Consider the following 25490-nt stretch of genomic DNA (forward strand, 5'->3'; position numbering starts at 1 on the left):
ACACTTTTCATTACTCGTGCAGCTTAATCAAATATTATATGTCATTTTAAACGACCCATTGGTATTAACATGGTAACATCAATGTATTATTAAAAATCAGACAGCGACGTTCTCTCAGAAGTTCGTTGTTCAATGAGATTTTCGGGTCGATTCAGCCGAGACGGCCCGAGTGGAGTTTCATGTAAATGTTTCGTACGGAAAAAAAAAATCGCAAGCGGTCACTCGCCTTACACTTTCGTCACACCCGTAATTGGTTAATAAAATACATGCTCCCAATACTTGCTTGCACCGGGGCCCCGTGATTAGATGTTATATGCCACTTAAGCTTTCGGAGGGATATTTAAGTTGGCATAATCAAGGTGTAATTTGTCTAATACTTGTTTACTGTAGTTAACAAGACGCTGTATAAATTTCATATTTCTATTCCATGTTTTAGTATATTGCAATTAAAAAATAAAATGAGGCCGTGGCCAATCGGGAACATGTGACCTCCGTTCCCCCTCTCTGAATCCGCCTCTGATAGAGCACTGCAATTACTGCTTAATGGCTTTGTGTTTCTCATCTATAAGAGAATACCCTATTTTAAATTCGATTTGATTGCTGTTGATTTGACAAGGGAAAAACAAAAATCAAAACAGGATGTCGCCCACGATAATCAGTGCACTACTACTAAATCTCTGACATTTTCCTGATCATTATTTATTATTGACATTATCAACAATATCCACAATATTCTGTTATATGAAGGCCGTATGAATAATTAATTAACCACTTTACATGTAAACTGAGTTAGAACTGCAGATTTAATCATTGTTCGTTTCGTTGTATTTTCTTTCATCCAGCCGACTTACTGCGGGGAGACAAACTTAGCATGCCTTTAGGTCGATTCATCGGCCTCATCCCGGTACTCCTGAAAGAAATCGACAGCTAATTTGAATATAATATAATGTAAATAATTAATGTATGATAGTATTAATAGTCATAACAACGGTGTTGAAAATAACATTGATATTAATGTGTTTTGAGTGAGATCAGCAGCCTAGTTGTAAACAATCACTTCGGCTTAAACATACTACCGCGTTGAACATTTAAAAAAACCGAATCAGCAACAATACACTTTAAGTCTAGATAGGCCTATAATATTTGATGTGTACATTGCTTAAATGGAAATGGATTAAATTTAAATATATAATTATTTAAAGGGTATTAAAATATAAGAATTCAAATATTAAAAATAATATACCAGCTAAATGCGGTTTTGTAGGAATGTCTGATTATAGAAATGACCTTTTCTTTAAAAAAAAAAATATACAGGCCTCCCTCTAATTAAAGACCCATGATCCAATTAAGACCACCTTTCTGTGGTCTCAAATTAACCAATTTCTTTTATCTTTATTATTCTAATTAGAGACCAAAGCTGCTAAAGACCATGCAAATCCCGGTCCCAAGAGTTGAAGGGCGACCTGATGTTTCATGTTATTAATAATAACTAAAATTAAACATTTTAACGCCTTTCTGGAATGGAATATTTCCTCATTTTTTCACTGGTAATTCGTGAAATTGAAAGTTTGTGATGATCTGTCTTTGTTACTCTAAACTTGGTGGAGGAATTAGTTTACTAATTCCTCTATGCTCTGAATGCCGTTTTCCTATTTTGTCATACGTAATTGTAAAGCCCGTTTTTGTACAATGAAGGCCGCGTCAACCGAACTAATTCAAGATCATTTAGGCCTATATTATGAAAAATCTCTTCCAAGTAAAATTAAATGGTAATATAAGCCTATGTCCGCCCCGACACTGTTAGGCTTTATACTTTCTACTTCACTGATGATAGAATGAATATTTGAATTTGAGACTCACGTTTTGTTCAAGGCCGTTTCTTGATCCCGGATTTGAGTCAGCATCAGTGCCGTCATTCTCCTTTTCAGAACAGAAAATGGAATTATCGACTATAGTAATTGCAAATCAACCATTATATCGATTTTGTTTTGTTATTATTACCTTCATAAACAGAACAGAAAAGAGTTCAACCATAAATGTCTATACATACCGTAGGCATTCTACAATTATAGGCCTATTTGAAGTTGATCATAATTCTTGTTTAAAATGTAAACATAATGTATTTCACATCTTTCATTTGGCTCATTCACGTCAATATTATTTCGGGTCCAGTCGACTTTTACAATTTTCGCCTGTCTACTGGATAATGACACGTATATTTTTCATCATTTTGACTGACTATTTGATAATGATACATTTTATTTCGAAACGACGTTTACCTTTTGCCTGCCTATCGACACAAATGGTTTCATGTTGAGTCCAGTCGACTTTTATAATTACAATATTGCCTGTCTATTGGATAATGACACGAATATTTTTATTTCAAGTCGAGTCGACTTTATCAATTTTTCCTGTTTTGTTTTTTCGAGTCGACTTTCATCATTTTTGCTACATTTGATAATACGAATATTTTTATTTCGAGTAGAGTTGACTTTAATCATTTTGCCTGCCTATTTGATAATAGGCGTATTCGACTGGTCTGTTTTGAGCAGCTCTTTCACTCAAACTGCACATGCCGTATTCGATTGGTCGCACGAGCAGCACGAATTCCTCACAAAAGCGGCTCGAACTCCTCGCTGTTTTTTAACGAGCACACTCCGAGTAGTAATTTTCTCCTCTGAAAAGGACCAGTCGAATACGCCTAATGACTTAAAACATTTTATTTATATTTTCTTGCCTGCCTATTGACACAAATATTTTCATTTTAAGTCCAGTCGTCTTTTATAATTATTGCCGGTTTATACTATTGGATAATGACACCAATATTTTTATTTCGAGTCAGTCCAATCAACATTTTTCCCGCCTTGGATAATGATATGAACATTTCAAATTCGAGAGCCGCTCTTTTTACTTTTTTGCCTGCCTACTGATACAAATATTTTTATTTCGAGTCCAATTTACCCATGTTTGCTTCTATTTGATAATAATATTTTTGTTTTGAGTCGAATCGACTTGTAGTTTTTGTAGCATTTTTCTTGCATTATGAACCAGTAATGACGTCACACGAATATTTTGGTTTTTTTTAAATTTTGAGTTATAAGTCGTGTTTTACCATCTCTTTGTTATTGTAAACATCCTGATTTGAGATGCAACGCAGGCCTGTAGCTTGACTTAATTTGTTGGAGGTTCGTTTCAGTGGAAAGTGAACCCTTTGGAAACCGTTATACAATTACGTAATATTGTTAGCTGGGAAAGCTTAGAAATGCCGACTTCTGGCTTGTATGATCTCCGATACTCTGGAGAACATTGTAAATATATCTACGAATATAATTTTTTTGTTTATAAATATGGACCTTCATCAGTTTTTGGACGGTTCGTCGTAACCCCCTTAACCCCCCCCCCCCCCCCCCAACCCCCCCCCCCCCCCCCCCCACATGGTTAAATGTAAGATGTAGTCATTTCTATTTGAGAGGGTAGTCTCCATCCAGAAATTCAAAATAGAGGAGGCCCGAGGAAGTACTTTCACAGATGGAAGATCTATACCACATCAGCCCCACCATGGTTGGGGCCGAGGTAAGAAAATTTGTGATTATGGCATCTCTAGATGGCCGGAAATTGCACGCTGTGACTTAAAATTTGAATATTATTTTCTTTATATCTCAATTTAATCTACATTAATTGTGACCAAAAAGACCGTAGATTTTAACCTTTAGTTTGAATTCGTTGAAGATCAAAGATGAAAACGATTTAAATACAGCCTCTTCATCCTTTTTGATACCAACCTGTTAAAGGGAAAAGCTTATGTTCATTAATTATTCAAAACGGATAAACCATAATAATAATAATAATAATAATAATAATAATAATAAATAAATTGTTTTTGAATCAGAATTTTTTTTTTAGGTATCTCACAACATCCGTCAACTTGTATAAATAATAGACCTATAATCATTGTTATTCATATTGCATTATATAATGCTGTCTCTTATACACATCTAGATGTGTATAAGAGACAGCCTTTAGAATAAAAGCCTGGCCTATGGCCTATATTTTAAAAACAAAGAATAAAGTAATCTGCCATTAACAAAACATTGTAATATAATATAATACAGGATCAACGTTTTCAGTTCCTTTTCGCGCTTTTTTCAGTTCCTTTCAGTTCCACAAAAAGTTGAACATGGGCAACTGAAAGGAACTCAACTCAACTCAACTCAACTCGACAAATATGCGCAACTGTCAGTTCCTTTCAGTTGCGGTCAGTTGCGGTCAGTTGCGTTCAGTTCCTTTCAGTTGCGTTCAGTTCCTTTCAGTTGCGCGGAGCGCTCATGTCGACCAGTTGAGTTGAGTTGAGTTGAGTTGAGTTGAGTTCCGTGTCGACCTGAGCCTGCCTAACGACAACAGCGCGTATTTTGATTTCACGAACTAACACAATTGAATTTAATTGTGTTAGTTCGTGATGTGAGCGACGACTTGACAGGTCTGGAATAGCAACATCAATAGGTAGCCTAATGCAATGCTACTGTACTGTACTGTACCTTATAAACAACAGACCTAGGCCTATATTTGGTTAATATTAACCCTGTTAATAAATTATTAAAAGATACCGGGGTAACAAAAATAAATGAAAAGATAATGCCTATGGAGATGATTATGACAATATTGATAAGTTTGCATATAATTAATAGCCTAATGTTAATGATTGAGTGCACCTATGATTATGATAATGATGATGCAAATTTAAGGATGTTAGAACTTTTAAATCATAAAAGAAAAATACTTTTCTTAATCTGTGTCATATTTAATGTTAATATAGGCCTATGTGTTTTCTCACATTTGTATATTTTTTAGATTTTTCGATTTTTGGGAAGTCAGTTAAGTCTTTACGGTAGGCCTACTGACCAATCAGCTGCAAAATGATAAGTCCGAATCCAGCAACAGACTCGTATTTACTGATGACGTCACGGGGATCATACATAGTCTCTCGATAATAATAAAGTGTAGCGTACGTTATCAAGTAACATGTCATGAATATAAATATCCTGATGAATGTGACGAGTGTCAACCTTGCTCTGAAAAGATTAATTATGAAATAGAAATACGTTAATTTTTACTCTGTATCTTATTACATTAACAAATTCCCAGGTTGCTACGTCATAGTTTTTTTTAATGCTAAACTTTGTTCACACTGGACCGATTAGATGCGTTTTGACGCGTAAATTGATACGCATACGCGCAGTCACCACAGTCCATTTCCCATGTGAACCATTAAAATTATGCTAGTAATAAAGACTGAAAAGGTATCAGGGGCGTCGGAAGCTATTTTTATTGGTCCCGTCCAAATATACATAATCATTGCATGAACATGACTTCTTTTCATTAGATTTGTCTTTGTCTATAGCTCAAAACACGCAATATTCTATTATATCAATCATTCATACTTGTACTAAATATATCATTTAACCATTCATGCTTTATCATTTATATTTGTCACCATGGTATTTCATAAATATTAACGTACGTACAAGTAAAAGTAGTTAAACATTGCTTTAACAGTAGAAATGATATTATTTATAAATGATGTTTTACACTAGCCGATGTATATACCATACGGCCTGCTCATTGTGTTGCAAAAATACTGTAAAAGAATTGACACGTATTCGTCTCAACCAGGGCCATAGCTCAGCTACCGGTTGTACGCATTGGCGGCCAGGACCATGTCATAGTAATTTTTTTAATCAAAAAAGTGTAAATCGATCAGTTGAATTGATTAATAAGTATCTATCAGTTAATAAGTATCTTATCAAAATTGCTTGCGTTTGTCCTATACCACCCTGACCGGGACTGTTGTAGGACCTGAGTGGAACCCATGTAGAAACGTACAGTACATGATTCTAATATTGACCCTCCACCCAAAGTTGATGCCCCTGATTTTTATTGCTCTGTTGAGTGCTTATCACCTGGTAGATCTGTCCATATCATGGGAATACCTACATACATGGTCCTGCCATTAATAAACTAAAAGTTTACTAAATAATAATACTAAATAATATACTAGCAGTCTGTTATTTGAAAATCTAACGTATTCACCCAGCTTAATTCAAAAGACATTTAAATAGGTTTACTAAATAATGCATAGCATATACCCTGTCTATTCATAACACATGTTAATTTAATTAGGCCACATCTTTTTATATGTATTTCACAATATCCGTCAACCCGTATAAATATAATAGGCGCACATTCTTTGTTATGCATATTGCATTATATACGGTAATATAATTTTGTTCCTGTTTCTTGCACTTTATTTATCCATGGAGGAATATGCATACCGTACTATATTCTGTGCATACATAACACATGATTTATTTAATAAGCATGCTGTTATTATTTTATAGCAAAATGCTAGGTTTTTATAGTTTTAATCTTTACTAAAGTGGCTGGTCTGTTTCTGAGATACACATAGTAAATTTTAAAAAGTTTTAAACAGTGATTTTTACTACTTTACTATTTTAAATTGTTAATATCTTAACGTATTGGTCGTCATTACCAGGTTGTTTTGTCATGTGATTTTTAATGTAATTTTATCCTTCTTAACCAAGACTGTTGCAAAGGAAAAACAAATTCCTTTTTAAAATGGACAATAAAGTGTTCTTGAATCTAGAATCTTTTTTTAGGTATTTCACAACATCCGTCAACTTGTATAAATATAATCAACCTATAATCATTGTTATTCATATTGCATTATATAATGTGTTCATATTTCTTGCACTTTATTTATTCATTCATTGAGGAATAAGCATCTCATTTCATATAATTATGGAAGTGATAAGAAATTGTGAACAATTTATTTTATATAATTTTTGCAATACACTGTCTTTCATATTATTAAAAAAACTAATTGTGATTTGGTCATTATTTTTCTATATATAGCATTCTTAACCTATGTGATGACTGTACTCTCGAAAAGGGCCCATCGGAACCTCGTTTCACCACTGGGAAGTGGCAGGTTCGAGGGAGGTCCCAGCCGGCACCCTCCAAATTTATAAGTTATGTTTGACTGCGTCAGAGAAAGTAGAAGTTGGCTTACAAACGATATTGAGTTGTACATTATTGGTCCGGCCAAAACCAGACCAGCCCTTTCATTAGACGGAGTAGGCCTAATCAAATTAGCATAAGTAATAAAACATAATGTGTTTGAAAACTAAATATCATAACCACGCTTAATACATTTGTAAATATTTGTATTGCTAGCGTTTTTAATAAAGAAATATTTTTTTTTGCATTTTACTATTTCACACTTGTACATCGACATAGGCCTAGGCACAGAAAAAAGGGAATTGGAACAGACACTAACATCTCTCAGATATTTTTTCCTCTTTTCCCTTTTATTTTTACCTGTAGGACGTAGAAAGGCAGCACCTATATATGGAAAACGTTTTCCAGGCTTTCCAATCTTCCCATGCTAATTTCCCTTACATGTTATAAGAGTTCATTGGGAGTAGGGAAGTCTATTTTACAAATGTACTTCTACATCGTAAAAACGGTTCTATCTGGAGTATAGCAAGCAGTATTTTAGGCATATGGTTACCTGGTAACAGTGTATCCTTTAGCAACGAGAATAAGAAGTAGAACGAATATGACGCTAGAGCACGATGATACAACTTCTCCTGTTAACAACAACAACAACAAAAAAATCGTGTAAATCTTGGCGTACAGTGCGTGTGTTACGTCAACGCGTCGAATTACGCAAGTATGAACCAAGCTTTGGCGGCCCGCCTTTAGATGAAAACATAAATATTCAGGGCTATACATTGGATTGTAAGCCGAAGTAGTAAAAAATATTGATTATATATGTTGCAAATAGTTGTTATTACCTATGTACATATTTATAATTGATTAACCAGTATACGACTGAATCGATCAATAGGCCTATTTATAATATTTATCATATATTATTTATCATATCACATTTGTATAGGCCTATACCAATTGAGACATCAACTATTGTGTCCAGATGTTAAAATATTTTAGGCTTAGATGAAAATGCATCAAGATAATTATAACAATAGCTATTAATTAAAAAGGCATTTTGCAATTAATCAATACCGATAATTTTAAGGTTAGGCAGTCCAATGCCGTTTGTAGCATATTCCATCAAGGCCACTACTTGCAAGAAAATACTGAGAGTTTGTATGTAGCATGACCACGCAAATAGCTGGTAGGTATTGTGCAGAAGACGGCGTCTGCGCAGTTGATCTGAAACGTAATAACAGTAAAGTACTGTAATAATAATCATAATAGTATGTATCTTGATAAAGCGACTATTCTTTTGATGATTACTGAGGGCGCACTCCATTCCTAACATACCGGATCTAATATAATCTGTACACAACAAATATAATTATGAAAATATTTAAAAACACTGCCATCAGCATATTACTCAAGGGTTCTACAGAGCAAAATATTATAAAATAAAGTATGGAGTTTAACAAAAAAGTTTGATTTGACATCTAAATAGTTTCACTGTAAGTTTTTGTATGGGAGGGGACTTCCCTGAATCAGCCAGTGAGTGGGACTTTCTGGTTAAATATTAATAAAGAAAGAAAACACGGTGTGCCTATTTTTTCTAAATAGTGGCACATCCGTGTCAAGAAACTATTAAGTTAATAAATGTCTAATCAAACTTATTATTAAATCCCGTAAGTGTTTGTGTGCGTATTTATGTACAGTATATGATCTGTCTCTTATACACATCTAGATGTGTATAAGAGACAGTTTTTATAGTAAGAGACAGTATATATATATTATATCTACACACACTAGTAGTACCGGTAACGTCATTAGTCCACATTCATTTTAAACTTGATTGTAACATCTTAAACTAAGGATTGTCTGATTGATTGGTGCTGCAGAGCGTATTATCGCTCGCGGGGGCCATGTACAAACGGCAGACGTGGGCTGAAATCCTCTTGAACTTCTTATAGGCCTATTATTTCCTTTTTGTATTTGTTTATGCGTGGAAGTATACGGTACCGTGCATTGCTTATCTCAGTTCCGTTATATTTCGTGATTTTCGTTAAATCAGTCCATTCCAGTCCAGGATGTTTTCTCTCATAACGGATGTATTAGATACCAGCCAGACCAATCAAGAGATATTTAGATCTCAGCACGAAAAACCGGCTAAAAATTTCATTTCAAGCATAACCACAGCGTAAATAAGTCTCTGTAACTATGTCAATCTATTGTACTGTTTGCATATTATAATAATAACAACAACAACAGCAACAGCAAAAACAACAACAACAACAACAGCTAGAACAACATCAAACGATGTTAGACTTATTCGGGGACTTATTATATTACTTCATGCCAACAACGCCCCTAAGGTCATTGGATAAAGCATTATATTGAAACACATACTTAGTTCCCTGGGAGAACTCCATAATGTTGCAGCTGTGTAGCCAGTTACATTTCGTGATTTTGTTGAGTCAGTCCATTTCAGTCTAGGATGTTTCTCATAACGAAAGCATGAGATACCAGGCAGGCAGACCGGTGGAGGGATATAACCGCGTTGGTCTTAGCATGAAAATGTAATGGAAATCAGCGCCCTTCTGTGTTTCAACCTACCACTTGTGCTCCAGGAACAGGGACGGAGGTAATGTGTATTGAAATGCACAACTAGGGATTGAACTTCCGACCTCAAGATAGAAAAGCAGAAACGCAACAGCTGCTCCAAACCGCTATCTGTTGTATATATATATTTTTTCAATTCAATAGGTTTGTATCATAGTATTGTTGACAATAACCAAGCTAATAATAAAAAAAACTTACTTTTGAAGTGGCACAGTGCAACGCAGGTGATGCAGTATATTCCAAGAAACACAGCATCTGTTTCAAGAATATCTGATTAAAACATTAATTAACATAAAATAAGAAATTATGGTATCATCGATTACAATTCGATCATTTTGAATTTGGATATAATTTGTATATATAGGCCTAAAATGTATAATGTCATTGCCACTTTCAGATACAATGGTGGACAAAAAAAATCTTACAACGTTCGTCTGCTGAAAATTGTTTATCAAGCGCTCGGCGACCATTTGTCATGTTGATGTTAAAGCGCAGACTATGTATCCCTTTGCCATCACAGTTGGCAACTGTCAGGTACCACCATCGTTCATCAGCATGCTCGAACGTCTGCTTTCCAAAACAAAATAACTCCTTCAAAAAATAAATAAATAAATATAAAACAAGCAAATTGTAAACGATTAGGCACACGTGTAATGCACAGGATCGTATATTTAACCTTCAACTCGAATACATTAATTATATTCGGGTTAACTGCAATTGAATTAGTGTTAAGTATAATGTAACTGTAATTGAATTAGTTTTAAGTTGAAATGCATTAAACTTAACATTAATTGTATTCGAGTTAACTGGAATTGAACTGTGTTAAGTGGAATTTGATTGGTCCGTTTCACTAATTTGGTCAATTAGTGTTAAGTGTAATGTATTCGACTTAACATTAATATAACAGCCAATCACAATTACTTAACGGACATTCCAAATTTGGTCAATTAGTGTTAAGTGGAAATGCATTCAGCTTAAAAATAATGCTTTAGAGTTAACTGCAATCGAATTAGCGTTAAGTAGACAGTGGCGGAATCCAGGGGGCGGGAGTTTCAGCGGTTTTGGACGACCCCCCCCCCCCTCTGTGAAGAAACGTAACAAAATACTACTGGGTCCTGGCTTAAAAAAAACATGCTAAAATCAGACGTGGATTTATTTCTCACCTTGCCAGGCGAAGGTCAGTGTGAGAAATAAAAATAAAATGTTGACCATTTTCCAACAATCATACTTACTTTAGGACAATGTTTAAATCCACACTATCCTACCTTACACTTTTACACTGATTGTACTGTAGGCCCTACCAGAGAGGTACATTCCCAATACATTATGGTCTTCCACTTCTTTAGCGCATAATACAGTGCATGACAAACGTTACGTAACCACTAATAATACTCAGGTCCAGTGGCGTAGGTATGGGCAGTGCAGTCAGTGCACAGCACTGGGGCCAGGGGCTATTGGGGGCTCATTCAATAGGTCTAATGATCTAAAAATATAACTTTAAAAAGTCCTATTTAAACTTTAAAAGGACCCTTCAATAATGTTAGGTTTTAGAGGCTATAATTATTGATGATTACAATTTACTTATTACCTATTTCCCAAACGCTGCAAGTAAAAAAAAACACAACAAAACAAGCCCTTACGTATACGATGCAATAATTACTTTTTGAAATCACATTTCTAAAGCAATAAAATATCGTCACGCACATTTGTGTTTGTGGTATTTTAAAGTCGGTTTAACTGTTAGGCTATTGTGTACGTTTTTAAACACTTCAGATCATCATAACTTCATGAATACATTTTAAATTCAGCTCACTGCAAGTAGGTCGATGACTGTTCTATTATTGAATGGTAACTGTTATTATCGTGATGAAATAGATAATACCTGGATTTACGTCAGGAGCAGGGGCGGATCCAGAGATGTCCAAAAAGAGTGGGGGGGGGGGCAAAAGTTGGGCCGATCGAGACAACACTGTCATTGGGGGTCCGGGGCATGCCCCCGCGAAATATTTGCGTTCTAGACGCTCGAAAATAGCATTTGAGGCGTTCTGGGCTATCATTTTTTTTTACTTTTTCTTTATTTTTTTACCTCCCAAAAAGGAGGGGGGGGGGCGCATCCCCCATAAATCCGCCCCCGAGGAGAATCAATTAGGGGGCCTATATGTGTAATTTTGCCCATCCTGGAAAATGTACTGAATACTCAGCGCGTATCAAAACACTTGCAAAAATGCACTCATACATTTTGAAATCATATTTCTAAAGCAATAAAATATCGTCACGCACATTTGTGTTTGTGGTACAGTATTTTAAAGTTGGTACGTTTTTAAACACTTCAGATCATCATAACTTCACGAATACATTTTAGATTCACTTCACTGCAAGTAGGTCGATGACTGTTCTATTATTGAATAGTAATTGTTAGGCCTATTATCGTGATGGAATAGACAATACCTGGATTGCTTCAAGAGAATCAATTAGGGGGCCTATGTGTAACTTTGCCCAACTTGTCGTGAAAATGTACTGAATACTCAGTGCGTGTGGAAATACTTGCAAAAAATATTTGCAAGTTGTTCTCCGATGGGACTCGACTCCAGGTCACTAGCCTGACATCATACCGCCACCGAGCCTGTACCTGAAGGCCAGGGTTGAATTCGAGCCAAGTAAGCAGCGGGTACTATTTTTGCAAGTGTTTTCACACACAATGAGTATTCAGTACATTTTCACGACGGGTTGGGCGAAATTCCACCTATAGATGTTCTATTGTTGTCAATATTATAATACAGTATATCATAGATTCCTGAAATGCCTAATAGGCCCTAAACGATAAATATATATATGCCTATGACTTGACCATGGTTTGTTCTCAATATTCTTGAATTTTTTAAACAAAATATTTTTTAGATATTTCTGAGCGTTAATGCCGTATCTGTTTTAAAAAATCTCAGAATGTATGAGCATTTTTAAGCGTTTCGCCTGAGTTGACCCCACTAATGGCACCTTGACACTTGCACGATTTTCGTTCCCGCACATTCGTACAATTCGTAACTTATGCGTGTACAGTGCGCGAACAGGCCGCAAACACGGGTTCACGCTCTGCAGCGTACCACCGAAATGGCACGTCTTGCCACAACGCATTGCGCGGCATTGCGGGGACAAAAATTGTGCAAGTGTCAGGGTGGCTTAAGGCTCTGTCTCTAGGTCCGATCAGGTGCATTCTATTACCAATTTTACCTAGTAAGGGCCCGGCAGTTATCTATGCCATAGTTACCAATCGTCACGCATCGTGCGGGACGGTCCCGCGTTTCAAAGTGATTTTGGATGAAACGCATTTTGCAGAAACACATGCGAGATCATAAATGTGTCACGCATTTACAACTTGCGCGATAACGAATTATCACAAATTCAGGGAAAACGTATTTAAAATTAGAAGAAATTGGTTTTATTAAAAATATAAAAACGGTCATACAGTAATTTGGATCATTGGAGGGCTTTCGTTATCTCGTTAGATAATAAATTCACAGAGAAAGTTTCTCTTTTACGACCAAAACAACCCAGCCAACCACGCACTTGTATAATCTAGTATTCGCGAGCTGTCTTGCGAGTTTATTGTTACAACCAACCGTTTATTATGTGATGACTGGAACACGAACTTCCGCAGGGGTTCTGCCCCTGGACCGCTGGCGGCACCACCCACCCAATTGGTGTAGTCACGCATTTCAAATCTCTCAGGTTGGTAACTATATCTATGCTGATGAAATGAGAGTCCACACAAAATCGAACTTAAATTACCTTTTTTTTTTTTAATTTTGACGAATTTAGTGTAAAAAAAACCGAATTAATTAAATAAGTACCATAAAATGGCACTTAAATATTTAGAATTCTAAAAACTACCAAATCCAACTGAGCCCTACTATAATGGTTGGGGCTCAGGTGAGAAAATTTGGGGAATTTGAGACTTTGTAGATGCCCGAAAATGAATACTTAAAATTTATGAAAACTACCAATCCATCCACCTCAACCCACCGTAATTGAGGCTGAGGTAAGACAAAAGTGTGAGAATTTGAGACTTCTAGTGGGGTGGGGGAGGTGCTAAAGCAACCTGAGCATCCCCATTCCCTCGATACGCCACCGCAGAAATATCTTCCTTGTCTCTCTCTCTTTATCGGGCACACCCGGTTAATGATGAGCAAAGTTCCAATTTTTTTTAATGACTGTTCTCCACAAATCTCTGTTTTCCATTAAGTTGTGGAATGTACTCAGCGGCGTAACGAACGCCTGTGCGGTCTCGTGCCGCGGCCTGCAGGGCCCTCCCGACTCCTAGGGTGGGGTTGAGGTGGTACGACTCCAAATTCCTACTAGTACTGCTAGATCCGCCACTAATATCATATCATTTTTTCGTCGTTAAAAACATTTATAATATATTAAATGGCAAACGTGTTTAAAAAACACATTTAAACCCCGTAATGGAATTTATAGCGACCGGGACCGGAAAAGAGCCCCTAGTCTCAGAAAACCACAGGGCCCAAGCCCTAGTGTTACGCCACTGAATGTACTGCCACTGTGTGTTTATAGTAGATCCTTTTCTAATTGTTTGATGTATGTAGTCGGGGCCGTCCTTGCTTTATTTCCCCATGGGTTGGTTCCCAAAAGAGAACCATTGAAAAAACTTCATTTTTACATCTTTAGTAATGTCCAGCAAATACTAACCTTCGTTCAAAGTTCTTGATATACAGGGGGAAATATCTCTATATGATGATACCACTTTTTCTCTGTCGACGCAATGTTGCTCTTTACAGTGCACGGTAGTGGAGCCCTGGGCTTATCCCGGGGTGGAAGGTGCTGATGCTCAACATACTGCCTTTGAGTATCTGCGCATACTTACATGGGGAGCAACACTGCCTCGATGGGATAATTTGGTATGCGGATTCTGCTTGAAATTTTTCTGGAATTAATTTGAATTTTCACCGAGGCGTATAGACTACCTTGATGTTTCTCTGTTGAATTTATATTACTCACAAAAAAAATATTCAAAATAAATAAATAAATAAATAAACACATGATACCACTTTACTCTGTCGACGCAATGCAGCTTCTGTTGCAGTGCACGATAGTGGAGCCCCGGGCTTATCCTGGGGTGAAAGGTGCTGATTCTCAACATACTGCCTTTGGGTATCTGCGTATACTTTTATGGGAAGCAACATTGCCTCGATGGGATAATTGGTATTTGGATTTTGCTGAAAATTCTTCTGGGAATTATTTGGATCTTGTTGGTTTAATTGTCTATGCGCCTTGAGCACATTTGGTGGAGATGTGCGCTTTATAAATCTTTATTATTATTATTATTATTATTATTATTATTATTATTATTATTATTATTATTATTATTATTATTATTATTATTACTATTATTATTATTATTATTATTATTATTATTATTATTATTATACTACATAATATGTTGTTTATAGTTGTTATTCAAGGCGTGTCTGAGTAATCTTGTATAGCAACCATTAAGTCCTATCTCTCAAGAATATGTTCATTTATCTTTTTATAGTAATACCATATATACTCGCGTAGAAGATTTTTGGTTAACATTTGTACGTCGGGCGTATAAGACGACCCCCTGTTTCATGGTCGGAATTGCTAATTTGTTGTGGTCCTGATACTGCATCTAGCTGGATAAATGGAGCCACATGCAAGGGTAATCTTCCAAATAATACCATTTTATGAGTTTTTAAATCTTCACCACCAAAATTGAATTTTCCCGTATTAAATATTGCGTCCATTCATACATTTATTTGCTTCATTACAGTGGAAAGTTCGCGTTTTACGGACATTCGAACATGATTATAAAAATCTAAAATTTGAATGTCGTGCGTATATAAGACGACCCCCTTTTTTCGATTGTAATTTGCTATTTTAAGCCTCGTCCTATACGCGAGTATATACGGTATTTGTTTTAAAACCCTAGGTCACCTGAGCGTTAGAGGATTCCCCCATACAGTGGCGGATTCAAGGGGAACCCCGGCCTGGGCCCCCGTAGATATTTCAAAATCATTGTATAAGAATGGTGAGAAAAAAAAATGAAAATTATATTCAAATCCTGAGAATGCCATTTCCGGCCATCTAAAGGCGACGTAATCTTACTTTTTCTTACCTCAGGCCGAACCAAGGCGGGAGGCGAGGGGGGGGGGGGGCAGACAAACTGGCTTAGCCCAACTAGCCTTCAATTAAATAAAATTATACACAAGTTTTTATTTCGACGTCGTAATAATTTATGTACGAAAGTGCGTTCTTCAGAATCTATCGGTTCATCGATCCATGAAAGAAAGACTACGTATCCAACTACTCAATATTGTTAATATATACGTGTATATTGTTGTATAATAACCATTGGGGGCAATGATCTCCCGGCTTCATGCAAATCTTTATTATGTACAGTTATATATGTATGCTTACTAATTATCGAAAGACTCTCAAGCCGTCATTGTCTACAGTTCAAATGCGGTTTATGAACTTTATGTATTTACTTTATCCGCATTTTGAGTGAAGTAATTCTTGATTTTGTGATATGCGCATTAGCGTTGGAAGGGAGGCTGGGGGACTGAATCCCCCACTAATTATTTAAAGAGACTTTCCTGGAAAACAATCAGTGCCTGCTGAAGGCAATATTGTCCTTGCCCAAAATTCAAATGCGGTTAATGAACTGTATTTACTCTAGCCGCATTTTGAATGTATAATTCGTGATTCGTATGTTTTTGTTTATGGGTGTGACGTGCACGTGAGCGTAGGAACGATCTTCGTGCTGAAGCCTCTAAAACGCTTTGTACACACTATGATGTGTGACAAATTTATATTTTGTGCTTATATATGTGCGCTATATAAATTCTGTAATGTAAAATTAGTGACTGAAAAAGTGATATTAAGAGATACAGTATAATTATTACTGACCTGTTCGTTATGTGTGTTAATCTTGCAGTGGGACGCCTCACTGAGGTTTACCGTGGTTTTATAAGATCCATCCAATAAAGAACGCTTTTCAATGCATGACTGAAATGTATAAATTGTATGAAAGTACATTTTTCACAATTGTTTATTTATTTTATATTGAATAACATGAGACAATTATAGTCTGTGCATTCAGAAGCGACATACAGTAATCAATGTTTTTTGCTATATAAATCTATGCATATTACTTTTATTATATTGAATATGAACGAAATGTCTGAAAGAAATCAACATTATAACAATACTGTATATAGAATTGTTTTCTTCCATTGTATATTGTACGTATGCCATACTGTACTTTACATTACTGCATTACTTAAATAACCGACCAGATTCAACGCTGTTTTTTATAATACTTTCAAAGACCATGCTGTACGTAGTGTCTAGGCATAGGGATATTATAATTACTGTACAATACTAAACATTAGTCCATTAATTTTCACTGTGTGAACTACACTGTCTCGGCCAACTACCAAGATATTTTGGTCTACCTTACTACCGTATACACCGTAGCTTTCACATGACAGGCAATAATATTCCACAAGCGGCGAACACTGCTTTCGCGACTCGCGAGGAGAGGAGAAGTCGGCATGTATATTCATGTTATCAATTCACCTAATTGACCTAGAATAGCGCCCTCTGTAATTTCTGCCTTAAATGTATGAAAAAAAATAATGCGAACAGCGTGACTAAGCCACCTTAAAGAGGCGCTCATCATAGGTCCAGGTTCACATTTTTCCACAACGGCAAGGGCTGAAATGGACCATAGCATCATAGCATTCCGAAATAATGCAATGGGTTCTTTAAAGTATGGAGGAATTAGTTTTAATTCCTCTATGCTTAAAGAGTACTTGGCAGCCAGATGTGTACACTGGCCCTCCATTTTATATCCTTATCCGAAAAGACTTGGTTCTACCAACTGAATCCTGGGCGAGGAGTGGCTCGAACAAATGCCGATGTTAAAGACTGAGTAATCGACGCTCTTGCCTTACGTTACTACGAAGTTAGTTAATAAGTGGACGTTACAATTTTTTTTATTGGAGAAAGAAATACATCCTTTGATAGGCCTATATAATTATTACCAAGGTATCTTCATGTTGCCTGATGTAAGGCCATTGCGTCACGTGATCGTTGAAGATAAGAAGCTGGTAACAACATTGCGACTGCAAATAGAAAAACAAAACCATACTTATGGAATATTAAAAATAAGAAGTAGCTGCATTGGCAAAAGTGTAGATATATCAATTAAAACTCGGGGACAATGTATAAATTCTGTCTCTTATACACATCTAGATGTGTATAAGAGACAGTTTCCTAGCCAGGTAGCCTCTGCAGCAGGCCTGTATAGTAACAGCTGCAAGCCACTGCTGCATTCTATTACACAATGTATTTATTTATAGGACAACATATGTTGAGAGCTATGCTACACGATGTATTACCATGTTCTTTACTCGAACACTGTATTAACCTTTCTTTGATGATTTATATTATATAATTCAACAGTGTTGAGACGGCTATCTTGATTTATATTATATGTTAAAATTTATTCCCAGCCGTACGTATGTGCAATAGAGTGTAACTGACGGTTAGTTGAAGCTGTTTAACCATGAAGCCTCTGTGGTGTAGTGGTTATGACGCTCGCCTTGACAGCAAGAGGTCACAGTTTCGATTCTCGTCGGAGGCATTTTATTACACAATGTATATAATTATATTTATAGGAGAGCATTTGTTGAAAGCTAAGCTATGCTATACGATGTACCATTATGTCGTTTATTCGAACACTGTTCTTACCATTTTTTGATAATATATATGTATATATATATATATGTATATATATATATAATATATATATATATATATATATATATATATATAACACAACACAATGCCATATATGGAAAAAATCACACACATAAATAGGGAGGGGGAAGATTTTAACTGGTACTATCACTAATAATGATGGCATAGGCCTAAATAATAACATTTGAATTCTTTAATATATCATTTGTCATTGTCTTACCAATGGATAAACAAACGTGAAAACTAGCTCCCCGTATTCATCTGGTTGGAAAACAAACCGAGACACGAAAACGAAATTCTAGAATTAGATTAAAGACAGATGTTAAATTTCTTGACTATAGTAAAATATTAAAAGTAAACATAATAAAACTGGTGAATTGATTTAAACAATACAGTGTAGACGTAATTATTATCTGGCAACTGTTGTTATTTGTCTTTAACTATTTGAATTCATTTTATTACCATTTTCATTTGAGGTAATATATTCAAAAAGATCTTTATTCTCTTCAGCGATATCCTATGATCAAGGAAAGTTATGATCAAATATTAACAGCTGCAAAGTAATATGTCCATGGATTAAATTACAATGTCGTTTCATTAATCCTGTTTACTAACACACATGGCAGCCAAAGCAATATCGACATTTAAATATAACAATTTATTTAAATTTATTATTGAGTGTACCTGTAGTTAGGCGGCCTCATTGTTTGGAACAATCGAAAAATGTACAATAATAGTAACAACACATTACCTGTTGACTTTCGTTTATGATTCCACCGACATGTTTTGACGCAGCTGGTGGTGTTTCCAGTATTATTGAGCACGCTATGACTACGGTTACTAAAAACCGTCCGTCAGTTTTCATGGCATCTCAAGTTTTGACTTGAGATACCCGTCGTGCATTTTGTCCTTATTATAGTGGTTGTGTTTATGATGGCACCGTGGCATTGATCCCGTTACTACTGATACCATGGTACGCATCAGTCATGTGCACGCGTATGCGTAATCCATCTGCGCATTTTTATTCCATGCATCCTTGAATGTTTCCATGGAGACAAAATAAATTGCAGAGGTCGATATTTGTTATTATATATCATCATAAAATAATATAATAAGCTTCAAAGCAAAAGCAAAAGAAGAAATACAAAAGAAAAAGAAAACAATACAGACAAAACAATACAACAATGCACCTTTCCTCCGCTTAAGCCCCGCTGAATACGGTTGCTGAGGTTCAACACAAAGATAGCGTAAACGTGCGTAAACACTTACGTTATGAGACACGTCACACGTGTGTTTGTGGGACAAGGGCGCACTCGTAGCGATGTTCTGATTGGCCAGTTGTTAATTTTATTGATATTAGCCAAAGTTAAAACGAAAAATATAAAACGAAATATGCATTGGTTGTGTCTTAAAAAACTAACACATTTTTAAATGAAAAAAAGTTCAATACTCTAACGTTAAATGCTGTAAAAGTAGGCGGATATTAAACTATTTCAAAACCGGTGTTGGAATATAAATGTAAATGGGAGATTACAAACCATCATGACGGTATTATGCTAAATATTATCAAAGTACAAACTCCTTCGCTTGTGGAGTGCGTTTAAAAGAACATTCAACTCTACTCTAGCAACGTGGTGCATTCATGGGGGTGCAATATCCCATTCTTAGATTTTGCAGGAACTTTAAAAAAATATATTCATTGTGCTGTTATCAAGAATAAGACTTAAGCCCTATTTATCCATTTTGTGATCTTCGTTGATTTCTGGCCTGTCGCCTGATGAATACACATTGTTGCTTACTGCAATTTGGTATAAATGCTGTATTTTCCGTGTTCGATTGACACTATATTTCTAAACTTGGTTGAATAATAATATCCCCTCCCCCTTCCTGCCTTTGTATCTATATTTCGTCAATGCCTTCTCATAATACATCTACATAATTATTCTACCTCTCAGTCAAAATGCGTTGACTGTCATAATAACCAATTTATGGCCATTAGGCCTATTTATCCTTAAGTTTAACATGCTAAGAAAACAACTCCAGGCCTGTACGCAAGATTTTTATTGGGTGGGTGCGAATTTGTGGAGAGTGGACCAAAATGACTGGGCCGCAGATTCCTGCTGGGGTCGAGTGGGCGCAGCCCCCTCGCGCTCAGACATTTTTGATAATTTGAGATCTTAATTGATTCTCTCAAGGTAATTTAACAAAAGGACGCACATCTCGGGACATCAAAGGTTATAACTCTGGCATCGACATTCAAGGCGCACGTGCGTCCCTACACGCTGAACGTCACAAAAACCATAGCAACCAGACCATAAACCGTCAGCGTAAGTGACGATTTACCCACGCGCGTGTTAGTTGCCATGTTAGTCGCGCGTCGTGCGCTGATTACAAAGGTCTAATGATATTTTGCACTAACATTAGACTGAAATATATTCTTCATTTCAACATTAATTTTACCAAAATTGTGGTGAATTGTCGTTCATGAGACTCACTTCGCAGAAAAAATTAATAAATGTTCCGTATATACTCAAATGTTCGTCCTCGGCACCTAGATGTGTATAAGAGACAGAATCCTAATTATATAATTAGGCGGCCTACTAATCATTAAAGAAATAAGGCTCGGATCCAGACCTTCGCACCGTTCAGCATGGTGATGGTCTGGTTAAGATAAAACAATAAAAATAAAAAAAATTGATAAAATAAAAATTAAAATTAAAAGTATAAAATTGATTGCAGCACCGGGTGTTATAGGCATACAAGTAAACTCTTTGAACGTTTTACTGAAGACGACGACAGTAAAACATAGCATACCACCGTTGAATTTAATATAGTCCTATATAATATTCTGACTTTGCCACGGGCCTGAACTGTATACAGTACTGAGTACTGGGAAAATTATTCAATTTTTCATGTTTGACGTAAATAATGTTGAAATTCTTTTACAGGTCTCCCTCTAATTAAAGACCCTCCAATTAATGACCAGTTCCAATTAAAGATCACTTTTCTGTAGTCCCAAATTAACAAATGTCTATTATCTTTATTATTCTAAGTAGAGACCAAAGCTGCTAAAGACCATGGAAACCCCGGTCCGGGTCCCAAAAGTGGCCTTTAGTTGCAGGGAGACCTGTATACCGTACTGTATCCCAAAGAAAATAATAATGTTCATGATAATGAACTTGATATAATTTGTTACAGCGCCACCAGTCTTGACCATTGTTATACGCGCGTACTGTTTTTCCCGTATAGTGTTCCTGTCGTAGATTTCTTTGAGAATTCCTTTAAACTTTCATTTTTTCCCAAGATCGAGTCGACCAATATGCATTTTAATATTTGAAATGCACATTATATTGAACTATTATATTTTATATCCCAATTAAATCTACTAAAATAGGCTATGTAGGAATACGTTGGCTTTCAATCCAACAAACACATGTTAAAGTTGACCATTTTATAGTATATGTCCCCGCTTCCCAAACGTCTTCTCTCTGGGACCCAAGTTGTGATTTCCCACACTAGCCTCGACCCATCTAATAGGTTGTAAATTGCACAGCGACTTTTAGAAGATCTCCGAAATATGATGCTCATGTTTAAGGATAGGATAGAGTATTTGATGTGAAGCACACCAAGGATAACCTACTGAGTCCGAAGACTTGTTTCCAGTGTGGTCCTTCTGGTGGTGAATTGGGCAGTACACCGGGAGACAATCCCCTACTCTTTTCCAAAGAATGTAATTCGTTCCCGTGTGCCATCACACGGGACTAACGGCTTAAACGTCTCATCCGAAAGGCCGTGTGCTGTCGTAACTTGTATTTCAGCCCTCCTGCAGCTGAAAAACAAGGAGAGCAGCGATGGGAATTGAACCGGGGACCTAAAGATATCCACGGTTCAGCGCACACAGTGGCCACCACCAGTTGAGCTGAGCTGCACTATTTGACATTGGTATTGCTATTACAGTACATTATTTTTTTGTTTATTGTTTTTTTGCTTACCATCAGTGGCGGAACAGGAATTCCCCAGTGAGGGATACTTACAGGTAGAGGGTCTACCCACCCCAGCCTCACTATGGTTGGGGCTGAGATATGACATTTTATGATTGTGGGTAGATGGCCGGAAACGACCTCTTAGAATTTAATACTATTTTTTTCCCTCAATTATTTTTTTTTTATTATGAAAAATGTAGAGGACCGGACCGGCTTACACTCTCCCCTTGAATCCGTCATTGATTATCGTCCCATTTTCGCCACAGTGGGAAAATGAGACTTTTAATATATGAGGCGTTTAAAATGAAATACAAGAGACTTAAGTTAAAAATTACTTTGTGTGGCCTAAGTCTGACCCAAAATCCCGAAAATATTGGAACAGCGGGTTTTTTTTTCAGTCTTTAAATACTATTTGTGGGCATATAATAAAATATTGTTCTAAAGACGGTTCACTTAAAATATTGTTTTCAGGTCTGTTAAAAACTTTACACCAACATATGGATTGACAATCTTGTTTTTTTTTTTTTTTTTTTTTTTTTTCCAAACCACGCCCGCGACCCAATGCAAACGTTTGGCAACCCATTTTTGAGAAGCGTAGGTCTAGTAAACAACTTATGAAGATCTAATGACGATCACGACGTCATTAACGTGAAAAAGGATACACAGGGATACCAAAATAATTATGAGTGAAATTAAAATGTAGTTCATGTTCCCGAATACGTCAAATTTGTCATTGTGTTATTGTCTTGCGTGATCATTTTTATGCTACAACCGGAACAGTATGGACCTAAAAACATTTTCTCCAGAGTAGCAATCAAATTTAATAATTGAATAATGCTAACAGTGCCAAACACACGCACAAGTCTCACGAACTCTTTACGTAGTCTACTGTTGGCCTACGCTGCCGTTTTTGGGACCTTGGAAACAACGAACCAGTACGGCACCTTTATTATTATTATATAGCGCCGCCGCGCGGATGAGGTAAAATTGCTCTCTGTGTACTCACAATGCCTTTTGAACCGATGTTCCACTATATTGGGACTGTCTCTTATACACATCTAGATGTGTATTTTTTTTTATTATGAAAAATGTAGAGGACCGGACCGGCTTACACTCTCCCCTTGAATCCGTCATTGATTATCGTCCCATTTTCGCCACAGTGGGAAAATGAGACTTTTAATATATGAGGCGTTTAAAATGAAATACAAGAGACTTAAGTTAAAAATTACTTTGTGTGGCCTAAGTCTGACCCAAAATCCCGAAAATATTGGAACAGCGGGTTTTTTTTCAGTCTTTAAATACTATTTGTTGGTATATAATAAAATATTGTTCTAAAGACGGTTCACTTAAAATATTGTTTTCAGATCTGTTAAAAACTTTACACCAACATATGGATTGATAATCTTGTTTTTTTTTTTTTTTTTTTTTTTTTTCCAAACCACGCCCGCGACCCAATGCAAACGTTTGGCAACCCATTTTTGAGAAGCGTAGGTCTAGTAAACAACTTATGAAGATCTAATGACGATCACGACGTCATTAACGTGAAAAAGGATACACAGGGATACCAAAATAATTATGAGTGAAATTAGAATGTAGTTCATGTTCCCGAATACGTCAAATTTGTCATTGTGTTATTGTCTTGCGTGATCATTTTTATGCTACAACCGGAACAGTATGGACCTAAAAACATTTACTCCAGAGTAGCAATCACATTTAATAATTGACTAAATGCTAACAGTGCCAAACACACGCACAAGTCTCACGAACTCTTTACGTAGTCTACTGTTGGTCTACGCTGCCGTTTTTGGGACCTTGGAAACAACGAACCAGTACGGCACCTTTATTATTACCTTTATTATTACTATATAGCGCCGCCGCGCGGATGAGGTAAAATTGCTCTCTGTGTACTCACAATGCCTTTTGAACCGATGTTCAACTATATTGGGAAGCTGCTCTATCGTCTGCTATTTATTATCTTTGGTCTTATCTTCATTAGTAAACTCGCATGATATGGTTGACTAGTTCGTCACTAATATTTCTAATCGCATGCCTGTGTTATCAGATCAATACAAATTTATAGATTGATTCAACCTTTTAATCTTAAATTCATGCTAATTTCGTCGAGTGCAGGATTTCCACAATAAAAGTTAGGTCTATATACACTATACAGAAAATTAATGATCGCAGTAGTTCTTGGTAACAAGTTGAATTGATATAGGCCCTAAGCCATAACCGATGGTAACGAGACCATTGCACCTTTGTATTCAAGGAAGGTAAATCGTGTGATTTTCTCTTTATTATTTAAATGTACTTTCAGGCACTGAACTATAAAGTAACTGTTTTAATTCTTGTAGCTTTAGGGCCTACAAATTGGGACAATAGTTTGACAAATGTAGCTTGTAGGGGGCCGTTAGGATTTGTTGGGGGTAACCAGGCAGTCGGAAATGCTCAATAGCCTTGAGCACCTGGCCTACTCTAGCTGGCTATGATCGCATTGTCAGCGATGTAGTCTTCGACCTGCGAGTCCATAGTCATAAGGTAAAAACCTTAAGAAACAAACCGAATACAGTACATTATTTTAATTCGTATTTGCACCACGGCAGGTTGCTGAATATCGCCGATGCCACGATCGTCCACTGTCCGGAGTTGGTCAGTTGTTATTATTTATATATGATTTAACAGTGTTAACGGCTACCTTGATTTATGTTATTATGCACCTATTTGTTTCTAGCCGTACCTATTGTGTAATAGAGTGTATCTGGTGGTATTTGAATCTGTTCAACCATGAAGCCTCCGTGGTCTAGTGGTTATGACACTCGCCTTGACAGCGAGAGGTCGCAGGTTCGAGTCCCGCCAGAGGCATTTTATTACACAATTTCTTTATTCATTTATTTACAGGACTACATTCGTTGAGAGCTATGCTACACGATGTATTTATTAAGTCCTTTATTCGAACACTGTATTTACCTTTCTTTGATGAGTTATATATGATTTAACAGTGTTAACGGCTACCTTGATTTATGTTATATGCACCTATTTGTTTCTAGCCGTACCTATTGTGTAATAGAG

The 25490-nt window shown here is 36.3% G+C and overlaps 2 protein-coding genes across 4 annotated transcripts in view; one reads left to right on the forward strand and one right to left on the reverse strand.

Moving 5' to 3' along the window:
- Positions 1 to 678: 678 nt before the first annotated feature.
- LOC117124386 (transmembrane protein 145-like) lies at positions 679 to 19307 on the reverse strand. Its single transcript, XM_033270615.1, has 11 exons — positions 19190 to 19307; positions 18659 to 18736; positions 17721 to 17801; positions 16582 to 16680; positions 10059 to 10224; positions 9832 to 9903; positions 8107 to 8256; positions 7589 to 7667; positions 3708 to 3782; positions 1861 to 1920; positions 679 to 910 (listed from the first exon to the last, which is right to left on the reverse strand). Exons 1-9 carry the CDS (start codon positions 19301 to 19303, stop codon positions 3731 to 3733), a joined length of 891 nt encoding a protein of 296 aa, XP_033126506.1. The 5' UTR covers positions 19304 to 19307; the 3' UTR covers positions 679 to 910; positions 1861 to 1920; positions 3708 to 3730.
- A 5130-nt stretch (positions 19308 to 24437) lies between these two features.
- The window catches only part of LOC117124384 (macro domain-containing protein lmo2759-like), a 2649-nt gene continuing 1596 nt past the window's right edge, over positions 24438 to 25490 (forward strand). Inside the window, exon 1 of one of the 3 annotated variants that reach the window (XM_033270611.1) lies at positions 24438 to 24694. The gene's annotated coding sequence lies outside the window, so the exon portion shown is untranslated. Of the gene's footprint in view, positions 24695 to 24732; positions 25071 to 25490 lie in introns of those variants that run through there. The other 2 variants (XM_033270612.1, XM_033270613.1) reach the window with 2 other exon arrangements.

This window comes from Anneissia japonica, unplaced genomic scaffold (genome assembly GCF_011630105.1).
Source record: "Anneissia japonica isolate Jap-2015-1 unplaced genomic scaffold, ASM1163010v1 scaffold750_len1593409_cov174, whole genome shotgun sequence".
In the NCBI taxonomy this organism is placed as follows: Eukaryota; Metazoa; Echinodermata; class Crinoidea; order Comatulida; family Comatulidae; genus Anneissia; species Anneissia japonica.

Excerpts from the sequence above, each read along its gene's own strand:
- LOC117124386 (XM_033270615.1), bottom strand. The coding sequence starts at position 19,303 with ATGAAAACTGACGGACGGTTTTTAGTAACCGTAGTCATAGCGTGCTCA. Across the intron at positions 16,681-17,720 it reads GGCAACATGAAGATACCTTG|TCATGCATTGAAAAGCGTTC; the intron begins GTAATAATTATA and ends TATACATTTCAG. Across the intron at positions 7,668-8,106 it reads GCCTAACCTTAAAATTATCG|GAGAAGTTGTATCATCGTGC; the intron begins GTATTGATTAAT and ends TGTTGTTAACAG.